The sequence below is a fragment of the Falco peregrinus genome, chromosome Z, assembly GCF_023634155.1.
Source record: "Falco peregrinus isolate bFalPer1 chromosome Z, bFalPer1.pri, whole genome shotgun sequence".
In the NCBI taxonomy this organism is placed as follows: domain Eukaryota; kingdom Metazoa; phylum Chordata; class Aves; order Falconiformes; family Falconidae; genus Falco; species Falco peregrinus.
The window spans coordinates 42,411,454-42,439,033 of record NC_073739.1 but is presented as its reverse complement, the minus strand read 5'-3'; the positions used below and the strand labels follow the sequence as shown (position 1 = coordinate 42,439,033).

The 27,580-nt window shown below is 38.4% G+C and overlaps 1 protein-coding gene across 1 annotated transcript in view; it reads right to left on the bottom strand.

The window, feature by feature from the left end:
* The window catches only part of FRMD3 (FERM domain containing 3), a 140,566-nt gene that overhangs the window by 59,789 nt on the left and 53,197 nt on the right, over nucleotides 1-27,580 (bottom strand). The window contains exons 2-3 of the mRNA XM_055791516.1: nucleotides 16,223-16,327; nucleotides 3,450-3,492 (exon numbers count right to left, since the gene is read on the bottom strand). Of these exons, the coding sequence (XP_055647491.1) occupies nucleotides 3,450-3,492; nucleotides 16,223-16,327 (148 nt within the window). The remainder of the gene's footprint in view (nucleotides 1-3,449; nucleotides 3,493-16,222; nucleotides 16,328-27,580) is intronic.

Sequence of the window (27,580 nt, the reverse complement as noted above, 5' to 3'; positions counted from 1 at the left end):
ACATGTAAATTTTGAACTCCTGCACATAACAGCAACAGAACTGATTCTGTTCCACTGTAATCAAGAACAGAACACATACAGTTGGATATTTCCCACAAGCAAGTTACAGGATAGCTGTATACTTATACAGAATAACCTTTAAAATTGAAGAAAAAAGGGAATGAAAGTGCATGGGAAAACACTGTTCTGTACTTTAACATTAGTACTGATGTGACCAGTAGGATTTACACCAAGACATTCCTAGAAGAAAATAAGTAAAAACATGTAGGATGGCCAAATGGAGAACTTTACTGGCAGCATCTGGGAGAAAATAACTGTGTACGGAAAAAAAAAAAAAAAAAAAAAAACCACAAAAAAAACCCAAAACAACAACCACAAAAGAACAGAAAAAAATAGTTTTAAAAGAACCACAAAGATGATGCAGCTATCTTAGGCAACCTCCCAGAGAGTTTTTTCAACACATTATTTGAAGCATGGTGCTCACAGCTACGGATCACTGGCCACCAGCTGGCTTCAACCAGTACAAGACTGGCACTGGTACAGGGCATTTCTAGAGACTAAAATTTCCCCTCTCGGGCAAAATTAGTGGTAAAAATGGCTGAGACACAGACCTAGACTTTACACATCATCTTATGACACAAACATTTCAGTGAAGACAGTAAATGCAAAGGTAGATGCCGAGAGAATAAAAGATGCCATGCCTTCCTCCTTCTTGTGTTGCACCAGAACACATTTTAATATGGTTTCATATGTAATAAGACAAAATATAAAATATTTTGGAAGATGTCTTCTGTCATATCCCAGTAGTACTAAATATGAACTTAAAGCAATCTTTGTGAAAGCTAAAGAAATTAAAATGGTAGCACATCACACAAGAACCTATGCAGACTTCAGAGCTTCAAACATACAACATTCTGTCCCACTGACAGAAACACAGCTGCCAAATTCTGATTGCTGTACAACCTGACTATATAGAGGGATTATGCTTGAATGATTCACGTACTACTGAGGCCCATGAAATCTAGCACCTACTGAAATTTGTATTAGAACACTACTCCCAGACATTCCTTTTCTGCTCTGAATATTTGTAATACTGAGCTGCACGAATAAATACACTGAAAAGCTTGTTACTGTTGCTGGGGAAAAAATGAAGTTCCCCACAAATGGTAGCTGAGATCAAGCAAGCAGCATTTTTCAAATTCTGCTGCATGTATGCAAGTCCTCTGTATTCCTATGTAAATCTGAGCATTTAACTGAATTTAGAGCACTTTGAATCATTAGTAATAATACAGCCAACTCCTGCACCAGAGGAAATTAAAGTCCATTCTTACAAAACAGATCATTTCACTGTCTTCTGAATTCCTTAGTGTCAAAGAAAAAAAGGCAGCCTCCATCCAATGCAGTCTCTGTGAATAGCTTTCTGCCACCATTTCTCCCAGAAGTCATATATACATAATGCATGTTCTATTAACCAGTCACTTCATGGCTTCAGTTATGGAAAGAAGCACTTTACAGCTCCTACTAATTTCAGTCCTCACTTGTGTCACCTGAAACTGGGATGCTTTTCAAATGAATATTGGTAATTTCTTCTGAGTCTAAACTTTTTAATAGTAAACTGAATATTTTTAGATAAAATACAAATTAACCTGTGTGCCTTTAGAAATTGCTTAGTATTTGACATTAATATAACATATTTTAGAAAAATAAATCAGGAGGTTTCTGATGTGAAATGCTTACAAAAGTGTCCTTGAAACCTGTGGGAGCAAAAGATCTATTTATGCATAATCTACGTGGATTCTACACATGTATAGTATATATATATATTTCCTTGTTTTATTTCCTTAAAGGGTTACTGTAGCAACTAAAATCCTTCATCTGTGACAAAAGATAAAGTTACACTACTATTAAACTGAAGCTGCTCATGAAAAACCAATCACATAGTTAAATTGCACTTCTGTCCTAAATCTAAGGTTGATAACAAAACTCCTTTGTGTCTCATTCTGTTTTGCTGTTGTTGTAGACCTTTTCACTATGATAAATAACGTCATACTAGCTGCATTTTATTTTGCTTTTTTTCTATGCATTAATTTTTCGGTCTTCAGAGATTTTATTAGGATTCTACCCCAAAAGCCACACAAGTTATCTGATGAGACCATCACATCACTACATCTATGGAATTTATAGAGTACCATCGATCACATCTAGGCAACATCTATACACAGGTAGAATTTTTTGGAGTAAGTGAAAAAATTCTGAGCATATCTGCCAGCAGAGTTCCAGAATATTTTCACTTACTCAAAAAAATTCTTGTCCCTCGTTTCTTCTTTCACTGGCACTGCAGAGGAGCACAAGTTAGTTTTAGCTTGACATTCTTGAACTTATTTTTTATCAGATAACTCTGGTTAGCTAAACACTAGATATAAACAGTTCACACTGAATATGCTAGGTACGTGTGTGCATGCTTATATACACATGCATGAACATGTTGTGACATATACTATTACTGCATTAATGGAAGAATTTATTGAAGTATTCCATGTAGTCCTGCTAGCACCCAGGACTACTGTTTTTAGGTATTAGACAATCTCTTAAGCCTCATCACATTTTAAAAAATACATTATTTCCCATACAAAAGACACCTTATGCTTAAAATAGAAAATGGCTGCATATGAAGGGTATGTGAATAAAATTATATTTAATTTTGTAAACTAAAAATAGGCAACATCTTTTATCAAACAAGACACAACTCCCAGTGACCTCAGTCAAGTCTCAGAACTGCCAAATAACGGCTCTCTTCCACTGCTGGATATAAACCTGAGCACCAAAATAGTTCCGTTTCCTGAAGAAGTCTTCACAGTTGGCCCACTGGAAAGGATGAGCCAGACCATAAAATTTCAAAAAGAAAATTAAAATAATACATTCCTATTTTGAGGAGTCTTTTTGAAATGATGACTGTAATTTTCCACTTGCCTGTGGCAGGAGCTCACCACATAACCCACAGCACTAGAGTTTGCTGGACTGTAACACTGATCTGAAACCAATGCACTGCATTGTCAGGAAGCAGGGGGCAGCAGAAAGAAAGCAAACCAGAAAGACTCAGAAGCAGATTGCCACACTCCATATTTTATCGCCATCTCCCAGTGGATGATTGCATCTGCCTGAAAATAAGAGCCAGAACATACAGGTCTTCCCACCAGATCTGCCACCCCACACACATCAGCTGGCCTCTGGCTCTAGCCTGAAGCAGTAAACTAAAGCTCTTGATGTGCAGAGCACTGTGAGACAGTGAAATGAGTGTAGCATGGAGTTTTTAGGAGTCCAGATGGCACACAAAGGGCCTATTTGCACCAACAAACAAATGAAGCATATTTTAAATTACTGCATGGAAGCACAGGAGAACCTTTCAGCATTTCCAAAGCAGTTTAAAAACAAAAGCTCTCAACACTTACATTTCATTTGCTTGAAGATGGACTTGTTGAGCTCAAGCCAGTGCTAGAAAAGCAAAGCAGAGAGCACAGGTTAATATGGATCACAGCAGACAACAATATCCTTGTAGATGTACGTGGTACCAAAAATAGGAAGTAGGATTATTGTTTCACTGAGACATACATAAACTCGAAAAAGCACCTCCACAGTGTTATAATACTGAAATTGCACTGTATAAGCATACTTGATATTTTACCACTGCTTATAAGATGTAGTTGAGACAAAAAAAAGACAAATAATTCAAAGACCAATTTAAAGGAGACAGGCTCTAGAAATTAATTCGCAGCAGGCGTTTTAGTCTTATACTTTCAGCCATTTTTCCCCAGAAGAATCATTATACTGGACATAGGATAGAGTATTCAGAAATATTAACACAATCTGTTCATTAATGCTGTCTTCTACAGTTTTTGTAACTAAAGCCTGTGTAAATACTGTATTCTCAGTCAGCACCCTCAGTGTTCTCTTCTAGCAAGAACTAAAGATCTGAAGGGAAAAAAGTGTTCTTTTCCATTAAATGTTTATGCTACGGACAGTCAATGCACAACAGAGCCTACCAGTTGATGTATAAATTTCTAGGGAAAGACTGCTATGGCAGGAAAACTTTCATTTATTAATTCTCCTGGAAAAGAAACTCAGATGCTACCATAATGAAAAGGTAGGCTAACATTTTAGTTAAGACCCTTAGCACATCCCCTGGTAACAGTAGCTGAACTGTCAGTAGGACGTTTTGATTGACAAAAGAACATGCTGATATTCAAGGCCCACTTCTGACCACAGCCAACAGCATCTTTCCTGTAAGCAAAAAATCTCCATGCTAAAATAAGATTTGTGCTGCAGAAGCAGCTGGTCAAAAAGCATAGTACTCAGCTTTAATAAGCTTAATCAACACTGCAAGGCCTTGCACCAAGGGGTTTCGTTTTTAACTCTTTTCATTCTAGCTCTAAACCCCTATGATCTACTGCAAAACAAAAACCTAGCAATTCTTAAAACATATGTCATACTTAAAATATCCTACAGCAGCTACTATTTTTCCTCATAACTTGTAGGAATTCTACTACAGAGGAAGGCAAGGGGAAGATACTTTGTAGGTATTGTTAGTAAGTGACAGAAAATTATTTTAAAAATGACATCTCAAGATTTCAATTAAAATCAGGGGTAACTTAGAATTAATTTTCTGAAACAATTTACAACAAAACAAATTGGAAAGAACATTTTCAAATATCTGCAGCTTATATGCTATGGCTGCTCAGAAATTCCTGCATCTAGTTTACAGAAATATTGGAGATAAGCACTACTGTGCATTTCTTTTTGAAGTTCAATTATCACTAAGAGACTGATTGGAACCCTAGTACTCAAAAGACAAACAAAACAAAAAACCAAAACTTCAAACAACAACAAAAACAATCCCACACTATTTCTTCACTTGTTTCCTCTCCCCAGTATCTCCTGTTTTGAGGGAAAGAAAGAAAGAAACAGAACTGAGAAAGCAATGACTGTTTCACCAACTTACCAGAAATATCTAGCTCATTTCATTCTTTTTTAGATCACACGGACACAGATACATTATTTATACATTTTGCTCTGAGTAATGGGGGGTAAGGGTTGTTCATAAAAAAAGTAAGGCAATTTAAGACATTTGGTACCATCTGCAGTACTTTATAGATACATAATTCAGAATGAATTCACAGACAGGAAACCAGTCAAGACACACAGATAGGTAAGTTTGCTTTCCTTAACATCCTCACACACCTACCCCACCTCCACCAGGATCTAGGCAGTCCAAGGTGAAGATTCAGACAGCGAAGAAGAACTTGGACAGTAAGCCATGCTGTACTGTTCCCTGGGAACTGAGCGTGAGGAGGTATCTCACTATTTTCATCCCACAGGAGCAGAACAGAACTTGTCTGGTATTCCTTTTTGAAAGGCCAAGCTGAAATATTAGCAAGGACCAGGTCAGCGTGTACAGATGTTTGAAAAAGTCAATTACCTATGCTAACAAAAAGTCAGAGGTAAAAAAAAAAAAAGCCAATTTTCAAATATGAAACCCTTCTAATTCACCATATGAATAATGAGAAAGAGGAAACATGGATGAAAATTCCCCATGCAGTGCACCAAACCCCCAGGAATGCAGATTTAACTAACACATCCAAAAGCAAACACATTTCACTAAGACCTGACTTTCATGGGTTAAAAATGGATTGAAAAGACACTGAGCAATTAAGCAGTCTACACTTTCACTTGGAGGTCAATATGCTGACAGGCAGTTTTTATAAGCTCAGATTTCTGTGGTGACCTTCTGTTGGTGGAATATTGTGAACATACAGGCAATTCAGCTGAATCTTCCAGAAAACTGAGCAGTTGCTTTATAATTTGTGATTTTCAAAGCACAGCAATTAGGTGCTTAATGCATTCTGAGTGTCAGGGGAAGATAAACACCTAGTCATTGTCAGTACTTCTGAAGATAGTCACCCTTATATTTGTTTGCATATTTCAAGTAAAGTTTTAGGAAAGATTTTCCCCCGAGTACTTATCTTTCAGCTTTACAGCATTGACTATTAATAATTAATAATAGTGCCTCATCTCTATAGTACTATAGAGTATTCATGCTATATTTATTCCAAGATTAATTAGCTGTTATAGCTAGGACCAGACTAAGGTTCCTATAAATTCATGGAAGGGTTTCTGCAGGAATTTTCAATTGAAAAGCATCACGGCCTTGCAAAATGCTTTTTCCATGTATCAACCTTTTTTTTTTAACAATTTCTCTGAAAAAGAAAAAAAAATCCTCAAATGAAAGGGAAATACAATGTTTTGAGTTAGTCTGTCAGGCCAAATTTTAAAAGCATTTCAAATCTTCAACTGCGAAAAAATTTCATTACTACTGTATGCCACACTGCCTTGTGGGAACAGAACATAGGTGTTTCCATTTTTTTTTTTGTAAGGCTAACACTTCATAAGACAAAATAGATAAACAAAGCCAGTCAGAAGTAAAACTTGGAGCCAGAGGCAATAATCTTTAATTTCTCTCCTTGCAGTAAAATGTGCTAATGAGGGGGATAAAACCCCAGCAAATCTTAAACAGTTTCATTTTTGCCTCATGTATTTCACATCACTGTCCGTAAAGGTTGCTTTAATTTGGGTGATGGCCTACACCCTCAAACCAGCTTGGCTTTATATGTAATAGTATATAATGATCATCAGAAATCATTCCTGCAGAGGCTGAGCTTCCCATTTCCTTGATGGCATGTTAGCAATGTGGTTGTTGCCTAATGGAGAAGAAAAGACTTTGATCCCAGCCCAGCTAACACCTATTACCAAGGATCCCGTGACGAGATCTGTGTTCAGCACTGCCAATTTCTAATCTCTTCTGCTGAAAGAGGTTTGGGTAGCAGCTGGGCATCTAGCTGGTCAGGCAGATGTCCTCACAGAAGCAGAAGGCAGACAGAAAGATACTTAGAGATCTCAAAGGGTCCATCATGGGACAGCTAATGAGTCAGGTGCCAGTGGTGAGTAAGCAAACTATTATGGGTATCACTTTTGGTCCTGGGATCATAATATGCTGAGAATTGCCTTCTGACTGAGGTTTCATTGCAACTGCATTCTGTGTTTCAGACTAATGCAATTTTTACTTTGTAAATACAGCTCTCACCTCTGATCAGTCTTTAAGTGGCACTGAGTAGTCATTAGTAAGGCCAGGTGTGTTCTTGCTTACCCACAAATGCTGGGCAGCTGATGTGCTACCAGCTTCCACAGCAAAAGCTGAGGATGAGCAAGGACACCACACAAGGGTAAAAGCACCATTCTAGAAAGGCAATTTAATTCCAAAAACACTGATGTGGATTTTAGCAAACACATTTCAGCCTGTTTTGAACAAAGTCATTCACTGATAAGCTCAGACACGACTGAGCTTGGTCCCGGTATAGCACAGGGTTAAGGGTTTTGGAATTAGAAGCAGGGAGGAAAGAGGACATAATGTCCCATATCTCTTCTTACACCCATTGTAAGGGGTCAGGTGTCATTAAAAACCCCACTGTTCTTCCTCTACATTGCAGCAGCCACTCTATGGTGCAAAGACGTGTGCTCCAGTCTCACCCTCCTATGGACTCCAGCATAAGACTGGCATAAATCAAAGCCTACCTCCTACAAAATTGCCAAGCCATGAGCAGGTGCTCGGGACCTGACCAGCCACTGAATTCAGTGAAAAGTCTCTCCCTTCCTGCAACAGAAGAGGCTTTTTATTTAGTCTCCGTGTTTGGAAGAGGAGCAGTAACGAAGGGGCAACCAAAAGTGGCCAAATACTGTATTTAAATCACACCCAGCAAGCAATACTCAGTCACATGCTCAGATGTGCATACAGTAAAACAGAATAAGAAGAACCTGCAGATGTTACAAGAATATTTTAACCAGGCAACAAATGGATTTGAAGACTTTGTTGAATGGACAGAAGAGAGCAGGGGAATGGAGATATGCACTGAAACACTGCTAGAAATGTAATAAAATTAATTTTATTTAAGCCTCAACCCTATATTAATCTTCAAAATTAATACCTAACCTTTTCCTTGAATGAAAGGCAAAATGAAAATCAATTTGCTTTAGCCTCAAAGCAGTGACTTGCACCAGGTCACTGCCTGCCACAAGTTGGATTAAAAAAAAGTAAAATAGTAACAGTATCCAAAGCTAATGGAAGCTCAGACAGGGAAATAAATTGGGTTCCCACTCTGTACCAGCACAACAGAGGCCAAATGACCCTGAGCAGCCTGCATGTCGTCTTCTTCACGCCCTAAGGCTGACACCATTTTTTCATGGCTTCAAGAACCTCTAAACCAGGGGTCCTCAAACTTTTTAACCAGGGGGCCAGCGCATGGATGAAGTGGCAGGCAGTCATCTGCGGCTGCTTGGTTTCCCCCCCCAACCCCCGGTGGGGGGGGCGGGGGGGTCTGTAAATACCGGGGGCCGGACTGAGGACCCTGGGGGGCTGTATCCAGCCTGCGGGCTGTAGTTTGAGGACCCCTGCTCTATACTAAGAACATCAATATTTTTCCATTGCAGCAAGGGAGCTGTTCCTCTGTACTGTTCACAAAATCAGGGCACTGACTCTGGTTAGTGGTAAGCTAAGCAGGAAGAAACAAGGTACATCACTATCACAAAAATACAATGGAACAGAATCACTGTTTGTATGATTCTGAGCTGCAATTTACTAAACAGATTTCCAAAGTCTCACTCTGTTATTCCTATTACACTAATATATTTAGTGCTGTATCCAATCAACTGATACATAACCTCAATATCAGCTGAACATCCAGCCATGAAATCTGCATATATTGATGTATGCATGAGCCAGCCACATGCTCATAGACAACAGGTTCAAAACTGATGGAAAAACAACCTTTATTAAATAGCCTGCGGAATTATTTTATTTACAAGGTTACTAATCATCAGACAAAATATTTTAGTTGCATCATTACTGCTGAATTAAGTTTGTATATTCACACCACTATTCATTTGTGCCAAGACTGTGCTTGGTACATAAATGCACCGCTACTGGTAAAAGCGGGAACCCATTTAACTTAGCACTTTGTCCCTGGAAATGGCCTAAAGCAAACACTTAGAAGAAGTACAAAACTAATAGCTCCCATTGTGTTCACTGGGCTTTTTCCACCAGCCTCCATTGTAACTTGTTTCTAAGTCTTCCTGGACTTTAATCAGTTTGTCTAAACACTTATTTTTAAACAATTTTGTTATATTTTTGGCAGCTACAACAATGAATTTTATGAATCAATATTGCATTTTAAAGACTACTTCTTTATAGCAATTGTTTTATAATTTCTTAGTGTGTTTCAGTTCTGTTACAAGAATTACAGGGCAATCTTTCCTTGTCCACCTTCTCCAAGCCATTTTACATCATATCTTCCGCTGTCAGTCTCTCTTGCTCATTCTCTCACGCTCTCTTATTCATTCCCTCTCATTCATTCTCTTTCACTCACCTCTTCTCCTACTGGAATTATTCTAGTCTAATCCATCTCTCTTCACATGAAATCCATTCCTATTTGATATCATTGTCAGGGCTGTCTTTGTTCCTTTTCTACTCCTACTGTATTTTTTTGAAACAGCATAACCTGAAACTGCACACACCAAGCAGGGTCACAGCAAAACTTCATGTAAAAGCACATAATTTTTGTGACAAATCTGTGCAGGAGGGGAGATTCATATGCGTAGAGAAAGATTAAAATTGTAATTAACCTATGGATCAGTCACGCTGGTGTTCAGCCTGTAATACTTCTGCTCTACCCCTTCAAAGAGACTGGAGAGCTCACAGACAGCTACATAGCTCTATGGAGCCTTATGGGTCATTACACAAATACATAACTTGTTAAACAAAGGTTGCAAATTATCTGCTGTCTCTGCTGTCTCTTTCTGTCCTAATGTGGGACCAAGTAGACATTTTTAAGAAAATGTATTAAATAACTGTTGTTTCTAAAGAAGAGACCAGCTGAACACAAGGCTTGCTGACCCTTTCAAAAAGTCCCTCTGATGAGGAACTGCTGTGCATTTTGTGTACATGTCCCACTAAAAACAGAACTGCTACTTCACAATAAATAAATTCATTGCTCACAGGCAACACAGTCCAGTTTTCTTCCCTAGTAAATACTGGGACAATGTTGAACAACTGGGGTTATAGGATTAAACAAATACTCTGCCCAGGTCCATTGGAAGTGCTGTACTCTAGGATACAAATGGAACTCCCCAGCAGCCTTTCTAGTGAAATAAACATGTAATCTGAGAAAAAACTACCTGTGTGTAGAGGTGCCTAGCAGTTTTGGTCTCATCTAAGCTTGAAAGGAAAACAAGAATTGTATTTGCAACAATTCTCCACAGAGAGACTGGCAGGAGCACTGGCAAATCAGTGGTGCACAGTGTCATCCTTCTAACTCTGGGAAAAGTCAGGAAATCCCAGCATACTCACAGCCACCATTAAAGATAAGCTGCATAGCTGGAGTGTATTCATACAGCAGTTTCACTGGTCATACAGCCTTGCTTTCATACTGCCAGGGATACATGCACAGAGCTAAAACCACTGCACTGCTCCTGAGTAGCCCTGCAGCACATCCAAATGACAAAGCATCTTAATGCTTCAGGGTGATGACAGTCTCAAACATTTGTACGCTGACTGGTGAGACTTCACAGTTGCTTCACGGTCCTAACAAAGCCTTTTCATAACACCTAACACTTCCAACGTACCTCATGGGTAGCTCCAAGGTATTTCTGCCTAACTGCCACATATCTTCACATTCAAAAACATAATTACAAGCACATGCTCAAATCCACCTATTGGGAGTAAAAAGGGGGAAACAAGTATTTCCAACTATAAATCACTGCTCAGATGCCTTACTGAAGGGACTTGAAGAAAACATTTCACCACATTACCATCTTCCTTCAGCCCAGTCCTCTACTGCCCTTAATACCAGTGGGATCCCTCAACAAGGGTGCTCTAGTTGCAATCTCTAGTGAGGATGCTGAACAGTAGCTGCATCATAACATCCTATTCCCAACTCTAACAGCCCCAAAATCACAAAAAAGTGCTCAGTCAACCCAGGGTATCTGGCACAGAATTAGCTATGCTGCATATCCTCAAGGGTAAGAGTGTGTATAATATCTATTACATGAAGATATACCAACAGGTAGCTCCTGGAGTAGCAGAACCAGTAACACCTCCTCCAGATATGTCCCCTGTTTGAAACTACCCGTTTCTAAAAACTACAAGCTCCAAATGATGGTTTCTGGGTTCTTAGTGTCTCTCTCCCAGCTCTCTCTAGATTCCCCATGGGGGAGTGTTGCCCTACAGCATTTCCCTCGGTAAGAATAATAATAGGGATTTACCCATCTATGTGGCAGCTTATCTTGATGAAACCTTACAGGAATGTAATGTTTGAGACCTATACACCATAAAATATTGACCAAAGCTGGCTTCAAAAGTTACTACACGTAAGAGTTGGGGAGAAGGCCAATGGGATCCCATATACCTAGTTTTCTCAGAAATCCAGACAAAAAATTCAACAGTGAACACTAGGAAATCATTTGTTCCCAGCATAGTACCATTAGACACCAAATGGCATGCTGCAATTTACTGCATACTTTTACTACAATCCTGGCTTTTCTGAAGCTACCCTAAGGCATAGTTTCCCCAAAGGAACATCCAAATGTGATGCTAGACGATAAAACAGCAGATATGATGTAGAACCTAGAGTCTTTAACTGCTAGTTCATTGGCATTGTTACTCTCATGCATATCCAAACATAATTAAAAAGCTACATGCTGCCTTCTGTTAGGAGTGTCTTCCAGTTTCTTTTTTGGTCTGCAATAGAAAATGAAAAGCTATAGATAATTTTATAGTTTGACTATGCCTAACATATCCGCACACGTTTTACTTATGCAGAAGGAAAAGTTTATTATTTAAGGGGGGGGAAGGAGGTATACATCATAACTTACTTGAAAATTGACCTATAAAAACAGTAGCTGTTTCCCACCACAGTTTTCCCACATTTCAAAATTTTGTTCCAGCCTAAGACAATGAGCTCAATCATCTAAATTTTTCACATAGTCAGAAGTTCTGAATGTTCTAAACACAAATATTTAAACATTTCATTTGAAACATCTGAAATACTGAAACCGTTCATTTTTTAAATTCTCAAACTCAGTGAAGTGTTTCAACACTCCTAAGTCAAAATGCTACATTTTGGTAGCATACTGGGAAAGAAGACACTTAGGATGAATTGAAGCTGGTATTTTTGCCTGCTTGAGCTCTCTCAATAGATGACAAAACAAAAGGACTGCAAATTAGCTTTTGGAGCAACTCTGTAACCTTCACAAAAAAAATTACATACAAATAAGAGAGAGGCCAGCATCACTGATAGACTAAATTCCAGCAGGAGTAATTCTGCACAATATTCATATATATATATGTGTGTGTGTATACTATATAATAATATACTATTATGTCATATAACTTTACCATTCAGAGCCAATCAAGAATAATTCACTAAAAGCCAGAATTAAATGCATGATTTTGGCAGTTCCATTTGGAACCACAGCTATAGCCCTATCTGTGCAGAAGCAGAGACTATGCAGTGGAATATAAACTACAACAGAGGCATTCAACACTTCCAAGAAAACAGGCAAAGTAACATGAATTGTACACTACCTGCATCAGAATCAATCAAAAAGCGTAAAAAAAAAAAATTACGCTTTCTTGTTTCAGCTTTTATTACATATTCTTTGAAAAAAAACTCAGAAAATTATGCCTGGTCTTTATCTCTATCAATGTTTAACGTAAACCCTTCCATAAAATTATAGAGATCTGTCTTAAAATTCATCACAAATCTAGTTAAAAATTTTGCCCTGTTGCCTCTATTATGGCTGTTGCAGACATTACAGCTCTCATTGGCTTAATTAAGAAGCACCTCTCATGCTCAAACTTTCTTTTTCTTTCTGCTTTACACTCTGATGCATGCATAACCGTATCCTCTTATCCTTTGTTTTGCTGCACTAAACGGGTTATGCTGTTCTTAATATCATCTCAAAAACAAGTTCTCCATTCTCTTTATCTTTCTAACAGTCCATCTCCTGATTCAGTTAAACTGATCTTTCCTAAATGCAGACATCTAGATCAGAATAACTGCAGTCTCATTAGGGTGTAACGACTTTAATACTTTCCTGAAAATACAATCCTAACAAGGGGCAAACAAAGTGTTGTCTTTTGTCATAGCCACATCATGCCAACACCAGACCAGGGAATATTCATTTTATTCATTGTCCCATATCTCTTTATTTGTCCACAAGGCACTGAAGTGCATTATCACATACATTATTGAACTGGTTTAGGATAAATTATCACTTCCCTTCAAAGCAACTGTTCTCAGTCAAATCACCAGATTTAACTTTAGAATGAAGCTCTCTGTGAATTCCACATACAGATCTTACTGTTTCCATTTTGTAATGCATCTAACAGACCCGTAAGAATGTACTGTAGGAAATGTCTCTCCCTTTTTCCTTGGTGGGACCTGCAAGAATTCCACAGAGCTTCAGAAATCTCTTCTACAGAGCTGTAAGTACTGTTTCGTGTAAGGTGGCTACAATGATGTGACATTAACCCTGTGACCCCGCTACATCTTATACTTGCTATAGCTCATCTCTATAACCACAGACCTAAACAACTACTCTTCTGGAATCTCAGGGGCTTTTGTTAACATGAATTTCAGGTAGCTACGCTCAGAACTACTAAAATACAAAACTGTGGGAAAAGCCATCACCTACCTCATCATTTCAAAATCATGATTTCCTCTATTTTTCTACTGTGCTGTTTGCTGATGAACTTTATGTAACTACAGTGCTTGGGCCCCACCACACTTATCCATAGAGTCCCACATTGTTATAGTACCGGGAGACTGTTGGTTATTATGTTTCTTTAGGATCAGGAAAAGCTCAGAATAGTCTGCTGATGGGAGATGAACTGTAATTACAGTTTCACAGTCTTCTTACATCTGACTGGTAGACATCAATGCAACTGTATGTGATACAGAGCTAAGACTCAGGTAAGCAAACCTCAACAAGATCAGAGATTCAAAAGAACCAGATGATGTAAAACTGTCAAAAAAAGAAAAAAAAAAGAAAAAAAAAAGAACTATTCTTCTATCAGAACATTTGTCTGCAGTTTAGTCTTTAGGACAGGGTTTGTTGCAGAGGAAATATCCACTCTGAGGGAAAGCAATCTATGTCTAAAAGTTTAGAAGTGCAATCTTAAAAAAGAAAAAAAACCATCAGAACAGGACAAAGGGACAACAGAATAACTGCATATTAAAATAGCTTATTTTGATGAATTGTAATAAACCTAGGAGAAAAATTTATGTCACTTTCAATTCATCATCCAGAGCATTTTTAAATCTAAAGAAGTCTAAAGAAATGACCCTTACAATTTATGTTTTAATTCATCAGAGTTTAAAATCAACAATTAATACCCTATTAGAGAAGTTACCATATGCTTAAATACACAAGAGTAATTATAAATCAGCATTTAAAAATGCATGTATGGAAAATGTAAGCTTGAGAAGTTTGCCTAAAAAATTCCAGCTGAAGAATGTGCCAGTCGATACAAGCCATCCTGCTACACAGGATGGCCACAGTATTCTCAGTTGTTGGATATAAAGGCAAATGAAGACCTAAGATTTTTTAGGTAAGAACATAAATGTTTTCTCAGATTGTCTTTTAGTACTAACTAGTATAATAATCTTTCATAAACTTAACACAGAATTAGCCACACTATAAGACCTAAAAGTAAGCTGTGAAGCCAAGACTGGTACTGCAGTGAATTTGTCAATATAGTTAACAGTTCTTTAAAACATGGGAACCATATAAGGTATGATATAACAAGCATCCCAACAGGAGTGGGTTTTTTTTATTTTTTTTCTGAAGCATCACTTTTTTAAAGTATTCTGCCAAAAAAATTAAAGCTTTTACTAAAAAAAAAAAACCCTCTTGATTGCTATTAAGTAAAATAGCTTTTCTGTAGCAATTTTTGTGTGACTGTCAGAGAAAGGCTCAGCAAAAGTAAGTATTCATTAAGCCCTACCTCATTACAGTCTAATCCAGCACTCCACCTGCTTCTCCTATTGTTTTCAACCAGGTGAACACCTCTATAAATTTAATGATTGTGAAGAATTAAGTACATTGGTCAGAATAACTGCTAATCATTCTTCTAGTTATTTTAATTTTAAAAGGAGGATGCAATGGAAATGACCTGCTGCAGCTTTGCAAAGCTATTGCAATTCTGTAAGGTTGACCAGAGCGTGTTTCCCAATCATTTTTGACAGAACTAATTAGGGTGTAGCAAGAGATATCCAGCAAAATGTTCTTATCCTGAATCATAGCCATTTCAAGCTAGTGATCATCTTCAGAGATTAAAAGCCAGTAGATGCCAGATATTTAAAGACATATTCAAGCCTTAATCTTGAGACTAGCAGGACCACACAGTGAAGAAGTTCTGAATTCCATTGTCTGAGGACTCCTGCATCCTTTCCTGCTCTCAAACAGTAACAATCATCTGAAAACAAACAAGGAGTAGCAGTAGCAAATCATATACAGAGTACAACCTGCAGGACCACCTTCCACCTAAGAAAGATGAAAAATCACTGTCCACACAAATGCCTAGAGCACAGGCTTGTAAATTTCATTCCACAAATGTAAAGATGTTCATGGGGAGAGCTAACCTGAAGACTCCCCCACAACCCAACAAATCATACCTATTTTGTGTATTACAGATATCTAAGCCCATGTGCCCTATGAAAAGTGAACCTGAATGATGCTTTTAGCTGTTGAACTCAATAGGATTCCTGCCTACATGTCTCAGGATGTATACTCTACAGCAAAACAGAAATCCAAATTCCAGCGTACTGCCAGAGCCTAGAGCTACCCCGTGCTACATCTGAGTCATGCCCATAGATCTCTTCTATCTTCAGTGCCAGGAAAACTACACAAATCAGAATATATCTATTTACTGCAACTAAATACATGAACTGAGGGGAAAATTTAATAATGCCACTTTAAGAACCTCTATGGATTACGGCCAGAGCATAAGCCCTCAGAGATCCATAACTTTGCATTAAAACTTGCCTGCTTATTGGGGAAAAAAATAATCAGTTTAACATTACTTAAAAGTAAATGTAGTAAGAGTTCATATACGTACCCTCTGCTTCTCAGGGTCAACATATCGAATGCCAAAATAGTCTTTTTCCAGCAAGCTGTAATAGTTGCAGATGTGATCTATGAGAAACTGACCTTTAGTTTCCCTCTGTAAAAAGAGAAAGAATTGATACATTATTCTGAGTATTCTGAACTTGCTGTCTATAAATATTAAAAAAAACCTAATTGAAGTGTCAAGGAAAATGGCACGTGAAATTTATTGTTATTCAGATGAGGCCAAGGATTTGAGCATTTATCTCCTCTAAAAGATGCAGGAGATCAGTGATTGATATACTCCCTGCACATTCACAAATTGATTTGTTAAGAAAATATCATCACTACTCCTGCCTCAGGAAAACTCTCTAATAGCTGCACATTTATAACATTTAACATATTACTAGTAACTGTATTTCCACCTGATGCTATAATGGCGTAATAGATACCATTTACGTATGGAATTTCAAACCATGTTTTTTCACATCGCCCAAGTTTGCAAGCAGTTTTGGCAGTGAGTACCTTCCAAGATTTTTCCGTAATGCCCACAGCCAGACAGACCTGATCCTTAATTCCCAGACAGCACTACAGTACAGGGAATAAATGCCCAAATCACTAAAAGAGATGTCTTCATCTTTGCATTGTCACTGGGTAACTATAGACTTAAGGAAACTTAGTGTATACACAGTGGTTAGTTAAAAAACTTACTCATTATTTCTGCTTTCTTCAGTCTCTATCCTGTGTTTCATTTCTCCTTAATCTACTGCCTGATAAAGAGAACCTACATGAAATTAAGATTTGTTCAATAAATTTCAAATCTGTTGGGTTGTTGGTTTTTTTTTCTGAACTGTGATGAGTATAAACACCGGTCTAAAGCTGTTCTCCTAAAACACTCCACTCTAAGCAGACAAAGGTGTTTCACTACATCATAGTTTCAGGTCTCTACATCTCTCTCCCTTGATCTGTCTACCCTGGTCCTGCACTAAGACATCTCTGCTGTGCACCGGGTAGCGAGTTTGCAAGACTCTACCCTTTGCTGACATGAAACAACTTGAACTTAGCTCTTTAATGTCTAAAAATAGAATCTACACAGGGTAAGCAATCAAATTATATAAAAAAATTACCTAATTGTTCCTCCAAATGATTCCCTGAAAACTTTAATTCTATGCCTTATTCAACCTTTCTTCAAGAAGCTAACAGGGAATTTAAACCATATAGCTAGGCAAAAATGAATAAGTAGCTCCTGCATTTCTCAAGGTACTTTACAAAATTAAACATAGTTATCACCTACATTTCATAGAGAAGCAGCTGAGGCAAAAACAGCACTGTAACCTATCCAAGGTCACACTCTAAAGGGCAGAGGAAGCAATGGCCTTGGGACCACCACTGTCCAGTGAAACCTACTGCTTCCCACAGGAAAAATGAGACACGCTTCAAGACTGGAGCGTTAGAAAAGAACACAATCTGTGAACCACTGCTCTGTTTTTTTCTTTACAATCAATAAAGAATTCTGATATGGATACAGTTATCATCCTTTTGCTCCCATCACCGAGCATACAGACGAAGCACGCTTGGTGAAGGCATTGACAGAGAGCTGCATGGCCCTTCCAGGGCACCAGGGCTCCTGTGGCCAGCCCCTTCCCTGCCACACGGACCTTCTCTCCTCCCAGATTCATTTCCAGCTACAAAGGAATTGCTAATTCTTTTTCTTAGATGTGGGGTCTCTGCTTCTCTTCCCCTTCTGTAAGCCATCTACTTCAACTACTGTTTCTTTCCTCCACCTCCTATCTCCTATGTATTTACCCCTCACTATGTGTCCCTTACTCTTCCATATGCTGCTGCTTGCCTGGAGGATACCACTGCCTTGATGGCACCATGGTATTTCAGTACTTTGTTTTCCTATTTTTAAATGGCCAGTGTCAAAGTATGTTAACCAAATTTCTCTGTTTTCTGTACATGCTCACTCAGCCTCATGCTTTGTGCCCTACACTGCTACCTTCTCCCCTAAAATACAGCTGCAACAAGTTTCTTTCTGTAATTTTTCTTTCCAGCCTCCGGACATTTAAGAACAGACTTGTTTGCTGTTAAGAATGCTTAACATATACACTGACATTTTTTTATACTGTACCCAGTCACAAGTACGGGTGTGCAAGTGACTGCACAGGGAAAATCTTCCTCAAAAGGCAAAGCCAGTATCAAAGATTGAAAAGTACAAAAAGAAAACTGCCACTTTCTTCATGACCAACAAAAAAAGGTTTACACTTATACAGTCATACCTCAATGGAGTATTTTCTAGCTTAAAATCTTAGAAGTGTCTGCAAACTTTTGTGACTATGTGATAAGCAAGACTATCAAAATATTGAGAAAATTTGCACAGCGACATTTCAATACAAAGGCAGTAGGAAAAATTTGAACACAGATGTGAAATTCAAGTTGCACAGTTTTAAGATGAATCTACAATGAACTAAATAGAAGTGGGGAATAACAGCTATTAGATGACTCAGGTACAGTCAAATGCATCAAAATAGATTTTACTGACAACCCTGTACAAAAGAAATCCATTTTTAAAACACTGGAAATGAGGAAATTAGACTAGTCATATTTTCATCTGACAACATTAGAGGGTGTTACCTGAAGAGCAGTCAGTAATCTATTAGCTTCTATAGGTTCACATTCTAACCCATTCATTTAAAAAGCACTTTGCTTCACCCATCTAAATAATCACATAAGTTTTTTGAGTTCTTAAGCAATGTGATAAAAGGCTAGGCCATGTACAGTGTTTTTCAATCCAGTTACAACACTCCCTTTCTAAAATGAATTGATGCCCTACTTTTCTTGCTTGAAAGATAGATGATGCAAATGAATCAAACAAAAAAGAGCAAATGAACAAAAGCCTCCAAGCTAAATTCATGCTCTAGGAATCCTTAAGCCCTCCACAGATAAATAAAAGGGACTAGTTAATAACTTCACCCTTGGTTAATACACACTTCAGTTAATCGTGCTACTTAGTCAGGCTTCAAGTTCCATGTGATTCATTAACAGATATTAAAAATGGTTCAAGATGTATAAAAGTGGCTAAATGGGCACATACATAATGTAATGACTGTTCTCATAAAAAATACTCATGTTGTAAATGTTCCACTATTAGACTTTTTAAATACCTGAAATTTGAAAAAATTCAGATCACGTGTACACAGGGGAACATACTTGATGTGGCACAGAGCACCTCAAGTCTGAATTCATCACAGACAGTGGGGCAAAGATAGGCAATGGCTGTTCATTTTGTTTTCTGCAAACAGCATCCATAAACATTTTCTACACTTCTCTAATAAAATTCCAAATTCTCCTGAGCTTTAGAATCTGATGATCCTTCTCATCTCCTGTATTCTTTGATACATTTATTACATTACAAAAGAATATGTTAAATCCAAAGTTTATTCTCATTTGCAAAAGAATATGAATAAATTAAATTAGGAACTGCCAGTCATCCACAACAGAGCACAGGAATGGATTTGGGCCACAGAATAATGAATAAAAAGCATTGCCTGAAATTTCAGACAGTTGCCATATAGTTTTCCAATTAAATGATCCTTCAAATAAAAAAACAAAAAACAAAAAAACCCCAAACCCAAACAACCAAATAAAAACAAACCTCAAACCCTGCTATACCAATAAAGTACTTTTCAGCAGTTTAGAATAATATTTTTATGCTACATTTCAGCATGTTTGTCAGAACATGAAAAAATGACATCATAAACAAAGCATTATTTGAACCACTACTGAAAATGTCAGCAACAGACCACAGGAATCTGAGTGAAGATCAAGTCTTTTAAAAGCTTCACAGCTGAAACGTTTGATTATATATACCACAGTTCACCCAGAACTCATCAACTATTCCCAAGTAGAGAAGACCAATCCAGGCAGAAACAAGAGTCTCAAAAGTGTGTAAGCAAGAGAACCAAAATGTCTTGGACTGTAATCAAATACACTGTTCTCAACAAAAGAATACCAAGTTAAACAACCCACTTTTTTCTAAGTCTGTTAATTCAAATACAACATCTGGCTATCTCAGCTGAGATATATTTTCTTTCAGATTCTTGTAACCCGTACTCCATGAAAAGTGCTTTTTAAAACGGCCTTAAACAAAGAACTATAATGTAGCCATTCCACACACACGCTCAAAAATAGGTTTCTGTTGATTCCTATAAATAATTTGAGGAACTCTCCGATTTGCTTAGATAAATTGGCACAGACAGGCTGGACATGTTTTTCCTAAGGCTGCATTTGAATACCTGACCTTAATACCACTAAAATCCCACAACAAACCCCAACATGCATGCAAGGGATATAATACCATGTAAATGACAGGATCCCTGAAGACAGAAGGTCAACTAGCAAATAGCTGTTAAACTCTGCTTTTTAAGCTGGATCAAAATTTTTCTTTTCTATTGAAACAAGTATGTATCAAATTAAACTAGCAGCTGTTTCAAAAGAACCGAGCAAAGCAAGGGCCATTCTCCACTCCCAACAAAACATGAAAACATAATCATACAGAGTCCTCTATTGATGGATTCACTGGACAACCTGAGTTTCTTCCTTAACTCTAGGAACCAAGTAAAAGACTGCAGAGATGCTTCATTTTCACTACCAGACACTAGTATTATGGCTTCCATTTCTGCAACTCTGCAAATTTATGACTGAGTAACCCAATTCCTTGGTATCTCTTCTTTTACATAGAAATGAATCCAAAGATCTCCATGGCTCTTGAACAGTTTCAGTCTAACACAATATCCCAATCTCGTGCTTGCTTGTGGAGATTTCTTTTTTTATTCCTAGTTTCTTTGTGCAAGTTAAAAAGCAAGGGAGAGCGTATCTTCTTGTGGCAATTTAACCTCTCTCTGATGATGTAAACATCTGTGACTTTTACAATTCTGAAAGGGAGAGGAAAACCTTTTGTAGCAATTTAAGATCTTGCATTCAGTGAAATGTCTTCCCTATTTGCATCTGCTTTGCTGTGGAGTTCTGTGTCTATTAATCTTAATGTCGTCACAAGGAAGAGCAAGAGTCACAAGCAGATTAAACACCACGCTGCTGCTCTGTTATCTAACCACTGAAGTCCTGCCAGCTGTGCTTATCTCTGTCAGGAAGCCACTGACATTACTAAGAAGGAGTGCAGAGTTATAAACACAGAGTTTATTTGTACCAGGGATTTCAATCCTCATCCCATGAGTGACTTTACTCGTGCGAACAGTTCCCAGCAGTGACCCTCCATGCAAAGCTGCTCACATACTTAAGTACTTACTTAAGCTTAAATCCACTCAAAAAAAAAAAAAAAAAAAAGTAAATTAAAGCCACAATTCAACCAGTATTTCTGTTTAAATGCATAGAACGTCCAGGCTCTTGGGCAAGGCAAGAGTAATGACTGATCTTGTATGCTTGTTTTCTTCTTTTCTGTAACATATTTTGAAGTTCTATGGATGTAAAAAAATTAATATATGAATTTGAGAATAATAATAATACCACCATAGAAAGAAACCTAACCACATCAGAAAAATGGACAAAACCATGAAGTTCGTCTAAGGCAAAAACTAATTCAAAAAGCATCTTTACTCACTGAAAACTGAAATAGTTCTATTGACAATACTTGACAAAAATGATAAAAAGCAACAAAGATTTACAGAGTTAAACTGCCTCCTCAACTGCCACCTCTCATATTTCCGACTTCTCTTCAAACATCCTCCTCCAGTAATAAGATCATATTTCTTCTAGGCCATTTCATGAGAGAAATACCTTGAATCCCAACAGGCATACATCTTCCATTTCATTGACAGATATTCTATATAGCTCAGTATCAGGGCCTGCTTGCATACACAGAAGTATGGCTGTAAAAGGACATATGGGAGCAATTCTCTGCTCATGTTGGTTTGGGGACAGCTGTCATCACATCTGCATTTATTTCCAGTGTCACAGCAAAAATGTTCACTAAGCATCACCACCAGACTGGGGCACACACTATAGGAATGGGACTGATTTATTATCAACCCTTCAGAACTGAATGGGGACGAGGTCTGAGGAAAAAGAGAGGGAAAGCAACCTGGCATGCCAGAATTTCAGCATATCTTCTAGATGAATTTTTAAGTCGAGCACAAATAGCAACACCAAAAACAGAACCCTCATTCTGCAGCAAGCAAAGGCAGTGAGGTGGAATGGGCTCAGCTCCAAGCCAGCAATGTTGTGCCAGCCCTAACCCTGACAACCTCCAACATCCCGGGCAAATTTCTTAAGGCTCTTTGGATTTATGGATTCACTGAGATTACAAATGATAGTAACTGCTCACAAGACGGATATACAGACAACCTCTTAGCCTTTTCTGCTCCACCTTTGTAAGCAGTGATAAGAACATCCTTCTGCAGAAGTTTCACAAGAACTGGATATTGCATAACGCCTTCAAAATACAAAGAACAGTTAAAAACATGTCTGTTTCATTCCTCAACTAAAACGCTATAGCCCTTCAAAAGGATTTCCTTCCCACTCATAATCAGCACCCTCTGGTATTTTAAACTACTTGAAGTACACTGGAGGTCTATTATACAGCATTTAACTGGAAAATTTTCTCAATTGTAAGAAGGGCCAGCTGCAATTTACTTTGTTGTTGTTGTTCAAGTTTCAAAATAAAAAAAAAGACAAAAAACTTTTGCTCATAAAAACCCAACTTGGAACTGATTTTAGAATCAAAGTATTCATGGCAGACTATTTGTTTGTTTATGATGAGAAATTACCTGTATTTTTACAAACCTGGAAAAAGGGGGAGAAAAAAGCAGTGCTAATAATTTTTCATGGAAAGAACAAAAAATGACACTGCAATAAAGCAGCTGGCATTTACTTAATTACAAGAGTCCTCTTCCATACATTTTTTTTGCATGAATTACCTCTTGTAAATTGTATCCCTTATTCCATATAGGCAATTACCTAACCATAATTTGTATCAACATCTAATTCTAGAATGTAGGGGAGGATGGATTTTTTTAATCTGTCTCTTAATACATTTTGTTATGTGTAAATTCACTTATTTCACTACACAACGTTACAAAACTAGCTTTTGTAAACGGCTTTGACCTGTTTACCTACCAGATCTTTTTCATCCAATCAGGCAGAAATAGATTAAAGAATGTGCTCTCGGTAGCAAAGTTTTCATTATCTTCATTTAACTGAAGGGAAAAAGTGGCACCCTACTACACTGTTGGAAATCCAGCCCCAACACCATCCACAAGGAGCTGACTAATAAGACGCACGCTCAATAAATGGGAAGAATGAAGGGATGTACGGGAAAATCCTCTAGGGAGGAGAGTAACAACCCAACACTGTAATGCACAAAGCAAATATACACTATATGATACAAAAACATACTCAGAGAAGAACTGTACTTGCTCTTATTTATCTACTCACTTTCTGAATAAAGCCCATGAAAGATGCATCTCTTCCTAATAAGCCGCCTAATAAGACAAGCAACCAGAATACATTTCCCTTAGTCACCGGGCTTCCACAACATCATTTCAGCAGAGCTTCCCAGACATGTATGCTGTAGAAATGCACAGTGATGCAACACCAACTTACTCAAAAGTAACAGAAGTAAAACTTCAGATTTGAATTACCATCTTATTTAACAATTTAAAATGGGAAAGACTTTCAGAGTAAAAAAAGAAAAGGATGTGAATACATGAGTGAAAGCATTAGAGAATTAATGCCCATTTTATTTCATAGGGAATTTAGCAGTTAACCTTTGATAACCTTTGCCCACAAGAACACTTCATGCCCGAGACACAAACTGCCTGCACTCCTCTGGTCAAGACCATAACTTTTACAAAGGTATTAGCCTTGAAACTCAAACTTCCGAGCCCTCAATTATCAGTAGAAACTCTGCAGCACCTCAGCGTCCCTCTTGCAGCGAGGGGCCCAAACCTGAACACAGCGTTCGAGGTGCGGCCTCACCAGTGCCCAGGACAGGGGGACCATCGCTGCCCTGGTCCTGCTGGCCACACTGTGTCTGGTACCAGCCAGGGTGCTGCTGGCCGCCTTGGCCACCTGGGCACACTGCTGGCTCACGCTCAGCCGGCTGTGGACCAGCACCCCCAGGCCCTTTCCCACCAGGCCCTTTCCAGCCGCTCTGCCCCAGCCTGTAGCGCTGTGTGGGGCTGCTGTGACCCAAGGGCAGGACCCGGCACTGAGCCCTGTTGAACCTCATACAATTGGCCTCAGCCCATCAGTGCAGCCTGTCCAGATCCCTCTGCAGAGCCTGCCTGCCCTCCAGCAGGTCAACACCCCCCCAGTTTGGTGCCATCTGCAAACCTACTGAGGGTGCACTCAATCCCCTTGTCCAGATCATTGATAAAGATATTAAACAGAACTGGCCCAAATACTCATTAATGGAACTAAATATAAAAAAAACCAAACCCAAAACCCAAACAACTACAAACCTGTGGTTGTTTCATTTGGGCAACAAATAAACAAATATATCTTCAAACATAAAGGAGAAAGCAAAGAAAGAGGAAGAATGGCTATGCTGAGAAGAAAAGAAGTGCAAACCAATTTCAAGGCTGTATGGGTGAATGCAGGTGTGGAAGTTCTATTAATCTTAAATGAAACTGCATGGCTAAATATACACAGCATTGAAAATTTACCCAGAAATGTCTGCTGTAGTGAGGTCAGAAACATATTTGTCAAAGACGATACTTCTTGTGTGCTACCTCGGTTGGGAAATGAAGAGGGTTATTCAAGGTTACTTTAGTTTTGCACTATTCATTTGCAGCAGATGGACAGTTTTGTCCACACAACAGCACATTTTTGCCCTCTCTTGAATTAGAGGTTATTGTAGGATGACAGTGGTCAAATAATAAAAGATGAAGGGGAAAAAGAACAATTACACCATAGAAAAATTAGTAATGCCAGTCCCATGCAATGGAAACAACTATAAAAGCAAAATCATTAAGTAAATGAAAATTGTATTCTACTACACAGTAAAACTTGGACAGCAGGAGTGAGCACAGATAACAGCTTTCACACAATCAGCTCTCAACCTCAGTGCTGTTCTGCAAGGAAATTACTCTGACCTATGAGTAAATTATAAATGACAAAAAGATGTATTTATAGTTCACATACTGCCGTTCTCATAAGTCACCACCAGCCAGGCAGGAAGGCAACTGAAGAAACCACAAATGCAATATTCATTTACATGGCTCATCATCATTATTTGTCCCTCTGCACACAGGCAACACTTGACCATTTAGGTTTTATGTCCCTGAAGTGACAGCTTCACAGAAGGCTTGTAGCATTAACTGTTCACTTCTCATAACAGCTTCCATTAGTGCAGCATTCATGATGCTATCTGAGGCACTATTGATTTCTTAAAAGGAACTGAGTGCTTCTGTCAACAAATCTATCATTTTATTCAATATCCAGAATTGTTCAGCACAGCTAACTCTGCTTTCTCTCTTGCATCCCTGACATCAAAACTCACTTGGAAGATACAGCTAAGACACATCACCATACCACACCTAGCAAAGCAGATGAGAGATTTCAAGTATGAGTTCTCAGCCCTCACCGACAAAGCAACCCAAAAGCCAAATCAGGATTTTGACCAAATTACCTAATGTCCGCCAGTACAGGTGATGGTCAACAACCCTCCCTTGGCCTCATGCAATACTGAATCTTCTCAGTGGGTTCAGCAGACCCAGAAAATGAGGCCTCCTCTGTGTTCTCCTTCAAGTACCATTCTTTAAATATGCCTTTTCTAACAGATACACAGCGGTGTGCCCATTTTTGTACAAAAATAAGTATTCTAAAAAAGAAAACCAACAAAAAATACTTCTAGCCAAACAAGACACTTCCCCAAGCACATGCAGAAGAATCAGCATGGTGTCACACAGCTTAGTTAAGCTGCTTGAAGAAAACCAACCAACTGGTAAGGGGCAAGAATGCCACTTCACAGCTGCATTTCAGGGCTCAGCTGAATGTACTGAACCCCAACCACAGTGACGGTCATGCAGGAACAGCCACACTGTTGTTTCCGCACCAAGTGGGAAAGTATGACCACAGCAGAGAAGGGTGAGTTGGAAGAAGAGATGAGCAGAGCAGGGGAGCTACTGTAAACACTGGTAGTGGTTCAGATGATGTCCCTCAGCCCCCCAGCTTGGGGTTAACGCCCATGTTCCTCCCCTCTCACAGGGAAATACAGCATGAGTGCCTGCAAGCACAACATGGGGTGTGCATGCACTGGGCAGGAGGGAAATCGAAAGAAAAGTAAGATCATGGAACATAATCCCTAGAGGGGGAGATTTCCTGACTGCTGAATTAATGCCCATTTGAAAGGCTATTAGTGATGTGTGAGGCCAAGACCTTACATAAAAGACAGAATATATGACTAGATACTACAGGAATTTGATCCATCATTATGTGGATTACTCCAGAATCACAAGCCCAGCTGTGCAGCCAGTAGTCTGGCAATATCAATTCTGCAGCACACTGAATCACTGCAAGTGCTGCAAATCACAGTTAATGTCTCCTGGCAGACAAGACCCACAGCCACAGCGATGTAGTCAACAGCTCCCAGTGAACCAGCTGAAAGTATAACTCACACTCTAATCTGATGTGATAACGGCCTAGATGAAAAAAACTTTTGGCTAACTGCAGAATCCTCAACATGCTATGCACTTGAGCTGTATGATAGTTGTACCATATAATCGTATCATTAAAACCTCACAGGACATTTGTCATAGTACCTGCTCAGGATATGTGAAAAGGTTTTTATAGCTTGTAAGAGGGTGAGGATGCCAAGAAGCTCTCCCACCTATTACTAATTTAGAATCCATAAACACATTTTTTTCTTTCAAATACTCATGTTCCTTACCTGCCCAAGGTAACTCACTCTTTTCTGAGAAAACTATTTGGTCTTTATTAATGCTGCACTATGCTCTCTCACTTTCCCCAGGTGTTTTGACTGCAGAAATGTTCTAACTTGAGGGACCATGTTGGGTCATTTTCCATTTGCCAAAGTGTTCTATTCCTTTACTCTCTTTGGGGTGAACTGAAAGAATTATTTCACCATGAAAAACTATTTCCAAACCACTCAATTAGTAATTTATGGACACACATGCATAAATATATTTTCCTGTTAGAAATAATTACACAGAAAAGAACCTTTCATCAATACCCACCCCACCCCCAATAATCCCTGCTGTTAAATGCTTGTTGTGAAGGAAAACAAACATTAAATTTTTAAGATTAGCTATCTAATCTTCAGAAAAGCAAATTTATGGAATATTGAAAACACTAGAAAAAGAAACCCTCCAGAAGCATTCCTTGGACATAGAGC